The sequence below is a fragment of the Vicia villosa genome, linkage group LG6, assembly GCF_029867415.1.
Source record: "Vicia villosa cultivar HV-30 ecotype Madison, WI linkage group LG6, Vvil1.0, whole genome shotgun sequence".
In the NCBI taxonomy this organism is placed as follows: Eukaryota; Viridiplantae; Streptophyta; class Magnoliopsida; order Fabales; family Fabaceae; genus Vicia; species Vicia villosa.
In genome coordinates, this window is record NC_081185.1 from 135130685 (window position 1) to 135138350 (window position 7666).

General features: G+C 33.9%; 2 protein-coding genes across 2 annotated transcripts; one reads left to right on the top strand and one right to left on the bottom strand.

Annotated features, from left to right (window-relative positions):
• Window positions 1-270: 270 nt before the first annotated feature.
• Window positions 271-1576, top strand: LOC131612463 (PRA1 family protein F3-like). The gene has a single exon (XM_058884258.1). The coding sequence runs from the start codon at window positions 559-561 to the stop codon at window positions 1162-1164; it is 606 nt and encodes a 201-aa protein (XP_058740241.1). The 5' UTR covers window positions 271-558; the 3' UTR covers window positions 1165-1576.
• A 1699-nt stretch (window positions 1577-3275) lies between these two features.
• Window positions 3276-3665, bottom strand: LOC131614749 (uncharacterized mitochondrial protein AtMg00820-like). The gene has a single exon (XM_058886304.1). It carries the CDS (start codon window positions 3663-3665, stop codon window positions 3276-3278), a length of 390 nt encoding a protein of 129 aa, XP_058742287.1.
• Between the last annotated feature and the right edge of the window lie 4001 nt (window positions 3666-7666).

Consider the following 7666-nt stretch of genomic DNA (forward strand, 5'->3'; position numbering starts at 1 on the left):
ACTCCAGCAGATACGTGCCCTCTCGTTATGACTACATATATTCTATGCATTGTGTACGTGTTGTGTTTTCTCCTATTGTGTTTTCTCCTATTGTTCACACCTTGCCGTCACGATGTGAAGTAATTAACTAGTCTAACATTGTTAGTTCAAGCCCAAAATTCCAAAAACTATTCATTCATTTTATCAAATGACATCAACAAACGATTTAATTCTTGTGAAATTATAAAGATTGAATTAGTAAAAAGAGTACTCATTCAATTATGCAGAAGATCGTGCTTAGTTTCGCTGGAAGTTAGTCACTTATTTGTCGTTTTGCATAACATGGGACCCATAAACACTTGAGTGCCCTCCAGGTGGATTTTATGGATTCGCTGGCATTGCTGTTTTTGGAGTAAACGACAACAAGACCCTTCTTGATTCTTTCTCTTATTAAACCCAAACAAATAAAACGACATCGTTGCTTCTTCTTCTCCCCTCTTCCTCACAATCACTGTCATAAACTGTAACAGAAAATTAGGGTTTGTTAATTGAATCTTCAATTTTGTGATTTGTGATGTTATGTCTTCTTCTTCGTCAGCACCTCATTACAGTTCCCTCCCTTCATCTTCAAACTCCAAACCTCCAAACTTCATCTCACGCGCCACCGCAACAACAAACCCCGTATTCGTCACGCGCAGACCATGGGAGGAAGTTTTCGCGCTCTACTCATTCACGCGCCCTTACTCAATCAGCGAATCCACTTCGCGCGTGAAGCGTAACCTCAACCACTTCCGCGTTAACTACATCATGATCATCCTCTTCGTCTTGTTCCTCAGTCTCCTATGGCATCCTATCTCGATCATCGTTTTCTTGGTCTCGCTCGTGGCTTGGTTTCTCCTCTACTTCTTCCGTGAAGAACCGATTGTTCTGTTTGGGCGTTCAATTGATGATAGGGTTTCTGCGGAGGTGCTGGCGGTGGTGACTATGGTGGCGTTAGGGTTTACCGGTGTTTGGTTGAACGTGTTGATTTCAGTTGTGGTTGGGGTTTTGGTTGTTGTGTTGCACGCTGCGTTTAGGAGTACGGAAGATTTGTATGTGGATGAACATGAGAGGTATGATGGAGGGTTACTTTCCTTTGCTGCGGGTACCCCTACAAAACGTACTACAGGTCGAAGTTTTAATTAACTCCGACCTCGGCATCTTCCGATACCGTTTTGTCGCGCATTTTGGAACGGTTTTTAAAATGTTGCTACAGGGTATATATTAACATAGGTTCTTCATTTGTGTCCCTGATTAGTTTACATTCATTTATAAAAATACATTTAATTTGTTCAAGGGGAATTGGATTGTTCTTGTTCTTGTATTGTTGATTCTGAATAGGACTGGTTTATACTTGTACATCTTTTTTTCTTCTTCTTCTTCAAACTTGTTTGTTAGAATGAGGTTGATTTTTTGTATTTTGAGTTTCGATATTACTGTCTTGATAGTTGAAATTTTGATATGTTTTTTAATTTTCATTGCTATTTATCTATTCATCAATGTTGGGAGCCTCTACTGAAAATTTTGAATTAGGATTATGTGGTGTTTCAAATAAGGATTTTAAAAGATCGAAATTTATGGGGTCTTTTAAATTAGGATTTTAGAAGATCCAAGTTTATGGGGTGTTTTAAATTTGGACTTTAAAATATTTTTATGTAATTAAAAAATTGATAATTGATCATCGATCAAAATTTTATATTTAATTTATGTAATAAAAAATAAGGTTAGTGATAAGATTGTTTATAATTAAAACAGATTTATATAACTTTGATGGTTTTTTTAAAAAGGGTTGATTTTTTTTCTTCTTTCAACAGGTTTTAGCAGTTTTAATGGTGTTTTTTTAATTGAGTTTTAGCAAAATACAAGTCTGAAAATATCACTATGCTTTTATTATTCAAAGGTTTTTGATACATGCTATATATATATATAGGTTAGGAAAAACTTAAAAACAACTACTAATTATTATAACAAATTTATCTAAACTAAGAGATTTACAAGAAAATAACAAACTTAGGTGTTATATGGAATAATATTCTCTAATACTCCCGCTCAAGTTAGAGGGTGATGGTTATGATCACTCAACTTGGACATTAGATCATGAAATGTTGTAGTCCTCAATGATTTTGTGAAAATGTCAATTTGTTGTTGATGAGTTGGTAAATGAGTTGTAGTGATAGTTTTTGATTTTATATGATCTCTGATAAAATGACAATCAACTTCAATGTGTTTGATTCTTTTATGGAAAATTGGATTGGTAGTTAAGTGAATTGATGCTTGATTGTCAGAATATAACATGGTGTATTTTGTACAAGGAACTTGAAGACTTGATAGCAAACTTCTTAACTAAATCATTTCATTAGTAGCACGTGTCATTGCGTAATATTCTGCTTCACTGGAGGACCGATATATAATTACTTGCTTATTTTTTTTTCATGAAATTCGAGCATTACCAAGTTTCATTAAGTATATGAATACGGGTTTTCGTATTATTGAACATGATGCCCAATACGAGTCACAAAAAGCAACTAGTTTGAGGTTATTATCTTTTGGTAAAATTGTACCTTGATTTTACTTAGCACCCTCATTGTTGCATCCCAATGATCTTGAAGAGATATTTGCATGAATTGATTCAATATATGTACAAAATAACTGAGTTATGGCATTGTTATTGTAAGATAAATCAGACGACCAACTAATCTTATGTACTTTGATGGATCTAAATATGGAGGTCCTTTGACTTAAGCAAGTTTGTGGTTTTGTTTCATTAGGAATGAGGAAGGTTTGGAACCAAGCATACCACATTAATTTAAGATGTCCAATGTGTATTTTCTTTGACAAATGAACAATCCCTGTTTTCCTTGTGCTAGCTCGAGACCAAGGAAATATTTTCAAGATCCAAGATCTTTCATATGAAAACATTGATTAAGATATTGCTTGAATTTTTCACATACTTCGTCATTATTCCCAATAATGATTAAGTCATCGACATATATCAAGACTACTAGAAAAATAGATTGATGAGAGTATGTGAAGAGACTATGATCAACTTAACTTTCTTGGAGTCCATAGCTTACTAATGAGTGAGAGAGTTTGGAGTACCAATTTCTAGATTCTTGGCGTAAACTATATAATGATTTTTTTAATTTGCATACCATGTTTTTATTGGCAGAGTTGTAACCTTGTGGAAGTTTCATGTAGACTTCTTCTATTAAATTTTCATGTGAGAATGCATTACTAACATCCATTTGGTGTAATTTTCATCCTTTAGCTACTGCAATAGTAAGTGAGCATCTAGCAATTGTCATTTTAGCAACAGGCGCAAAAGTTTCATTAAAATATTCACCCTTTACTTGAGTTAATCCCTTTTCTACTAGACGAGCTTTGTATTTTTCAATTTCTCCTATAGCTTTACGTTTGATCATGTAGACCCATTTGCATCCTATCACTTTTCTTCCTTCGGATAAGATGGTTATTTCCCAAGTCTCATTAACTTCTAAAGCCTTAATTTCTTGAGCCATAGCTTCTTTCCATATTTCATGTTTTGCTGCTTGACTATATGACTTAGGTCCGTCATCTGAAGTGATGGTTACAAGATATGCTTTATGTTGTCTTGAAATTTTCTCATAGTGTAAGGATTGTGAAATCATATATTAGATACTATTAGGAGATGATATTTTAGAGTTAGTGTTGACTTTGTAACAATGGTAATCTTTAAGATACGCTGGAGATTGTCTTTCCCTTGGTGTTATGTCAACTCCCTCACTGCCAGTGACTTCGTTGTTGATATTATCAATATCTTCTTGATGCTCTCCCTCACTAGTAACTTGGACAATATCACTGTAATTTCGCCTTCACTTGCATTATTCTCTTAAGAGATATTGATGGTATCATTGTCATTATTTGTTGTATTTATGTCTTCTAAATCTGAATTGGCATGCTTGTTCTTTGCTGAATTATCATCGACAAGTTCTGCAGTATCTGCGATGTGTATAAATGCTTCCTCGTGGATGACATTGTCTGTAATTGTATTTGTTTCTACATCATCAGTTCAAGTTGATTCCTTGTTATTAGTAGAATTTAACTCTTGAACATCAAAATATTGCTTTATTGCATCAATAATACTCACATTGGCATTGTCTCTTTCTTAATTATAGAGATAAATGTCTTTATAGAATACCATGTCTTTGAATGTGTAAAAGAAATGATTTTGAATATTATATACTTTTCATCCTTTTTGTCCTTATGGATAACCTATGAAGATGCATTTTTCAGCTCTTAAATCAAATTTGTCTAGTGGTTAAGACATATTTTTGGTGTAGCATAAAAAACCAAAGCTCTTCAAGTGTTGATAGTTTGTTTCCTTTTTGAAAAGTAACTCATATGGGGTGATCCCTTTTTAGCTATTATGGGTATTCTATTTTTAAATTTAGAATTCATAAATTTTGTACCACTGTCTCTCTGTATTCTTTTGATGTGTTTATTGAATTGTCTTTTGATCAAATAGCAAAAATTCATCAATTTTTGCAGCGTTTCAATTTTGTTGTTCATTAAATACACATGAATACCTCAAGAATAATCATTTACAATTGTTAAGATATAATGTGAATCCTTATGCGAGACAGTATGATAGTTCTCCCAAAGATCACAATAAATTAAATCAAATGGCGCATCATCTTTATTACTACTCAATGGAAAAGCATTTCTCCATTGTTTTGATTTGTGGAAAATGTCACAACAACTATCTTTATTTGAATCAAAAGTAAAATTGAGATAATGAGAAATATATTGAATAACTTGCGTCGAAGGGTTTCCCAATCACTTGTGCCACAAGGTTTCCATATCTTTCTTAGTTGTACCTAAGAATCCAACATGATGCTGTCTTGAAAGCTCATATATACCTTTATGTAAATCACTAAAGCCAATCTTCTTCATCGAAGGTTGGTCCTGAATTATGCACAATTTTTTTCATATGTAACACTACAATTTAGATCACAAGTCAATTTATGAATTGAAATTATATTGCAATTGAATTATGGAACCAAAATAACCTTATGCAACATGAAATTGTTTGATAAGTGCACATCTCCCATATTTTTAACCGATATTAAAGTTTCAGTTGGTGTTATCATATGAAAAGATTTTTTTAATTTTTGCATCCTTTGCAAAATTAAAGGTAAATGAGTCATATGGTGTGAAGCACCTCTATCAAGTATCCAAGTGATGATGTTTAGTGATTTACTAGTCATTTCCATAATAATCACATTTCAACTTGGATTTTCCTTTCCACTTTGATATCTCTGCTTTTCCACAATAAGTGCTCTCTTTTGTTAGTTTTCATGTGTTTGTTGCTTGTGTAGAGTTAGCTTCTGATGAAGCCTGACACCATAGTTCGGATCAATAATTGTTACCCAACTGAAAGTGGAAAGTTGGAGGAGCTGAGACTAAAGAGAAACATTAATCACATTTCTAGCGAGAACGTGGCAGCAATCTACAGAATAACGGATAGTCAAATGGATTATGCAATGGGATAAGACCAAGGCGCTAGAAGACAAAATTATGAAACTTAGTTCATCCACTACAACACCTCGTTGCTGCAAAGAACAACCCAATCTAATTACCTATGCCACCAGCTTGTCACATTACACTGAGTTCCCCACGTGTTGTATGTACCCGATTTTGCATTGGTGCGAATTGGAAGAAATTGAGGGAATATTGTTGATTTCCTTTGGCCACAATTTGAAAATATCCACAAGCCCATGATCCAAGACAACGCACAGACCCTAATTGGAAGTGACAATAAAAGGATCTCTTGAAGAAAATGAAACAATTCATCTTTTTTAGAGATAGAAAACACTTAGAGAAAACCAGCGAAGGAAGTGAGCTGAACAAAATGGAGAGTCTTTATCTCATCTCCTTAAATGTATGTTACCAGTATCTGACGTGACAGAAGTCGTCTCTTGGTGACTAACCATTGCAAGAAGACAAATAAGTTACTTTTAGGTTGTTATTTCTTTTTCACCACGTGTTCAAGAATGCTTAGCTTTGAAACTAGTATTGTTGTATGTACTAAGCTCACCATGAACTAAAACCTTTTATGTTGAGCAATGTAAAGCTAATATAAAGTAGTCTTTTATGTTAAACGATGTGTTGTTAATGTTTTGTTTTTATTGTAACACCCCATTTTTACCCGGTAGTTATAACGACAATCAGAGTATAAAAATTCCAAACATCATATGGGATATCACATTTTCCGACTTAAATCACAATGGCGTAAACTCCTTCAGCATAGATACATAACACTTTTAAACACAAACGAACTCTTAACAATTAGTTTAGTCTTTAAAACAATAATCAATGTTTAATTATCACGCAACAGATTCACATTTTTAAAACTCCAAAATAAAATCAAGGCATCTTGCCTCACCACAAAACAACTTCAAAAATTCGTAAGTTTAAACGAAAATAACATCAAATTTCAGCAATTAAAATAATTCAGAAAACAAGCGTTCGTCCCCCCGAGTGCTACGTATCAGAGCGACAAACTGACTCGAACTCACACCAACTAAGTCTTCACTCACTGCTGCCACCTGCACGTTACCAGTATAAAGGCAACGACCAACAAAAAAAGGGTGAGATATCTAACTATATAAATAAATTTATGATAAACAATATATTAGAGTTAGAATCGTATAAGTTACCACACCGCGGTATAATCGTTACAATTCACTTCACATCATTTATTCAACCAAAACGGTTCCATTCACAATGCAAGTCACACAAATTCATAGTCATGCAAAATGGAATGAGACTCTAATATACGCAAATGCATGTGGTATCCAGAAACGCAATACTTCATCATTTTATTTCCTGCACTTCACAACATTCACAAAAATTCATCGCATCACAACATTGCAATACATCACAAAGAAAATAACGGTTAGCGAATTTACCCCGAAACGGTCCTACCTAAATTATTTTAAATGCTATTATTCTTTTCTGCTACTATTATAACTTAGGAAATTTTTTGCTACTTGTTATGTCTCTGTCAAGCAAATTTGCACCTACACTGATATGCACTAAAACCTACTACTGTCATATAATTTACCTCGTTGCTATATTCAACACTCTACTAAATTAATCCCAACTCTTTCCATTAAGGTCATTGCTAATTACTAATCTCATTAATTATAGTATCATACTAAATCAATTCAAATGTAAAGTACTAGAATTATATTGCATGGCACCTAATTAAATAGAAAATGCTAAGATTCAATTTGTGGCCCCCGTCCCTTATACATACAGGGTGCTCGCCCCTCACCTATGGCACCCGTCCCTTAGCACATTTCTGTAGGACCCCGTTCTTGGTATATGGGGCGCCCGCCCCTTAAGGTATGGCCCCCACCACCTAAAATTCTCTCTCCTTCCTCCTTTGTTATTCCATACTTCCTTCGTTCCCAATTCAATTTATTCCCAGAATCGATCATAATCTTCCCAGCGATTCAATATCACAGAAATCATTCATCACAGATTCATCGATTTAATTAACCAGAAACAATTTCATGCACAAAATCACAAACCAATACAGTTAATCAACATTCAACACAACAACAAATCATCATGCAATTTTTTTTGTTCCAGAAAAATCACA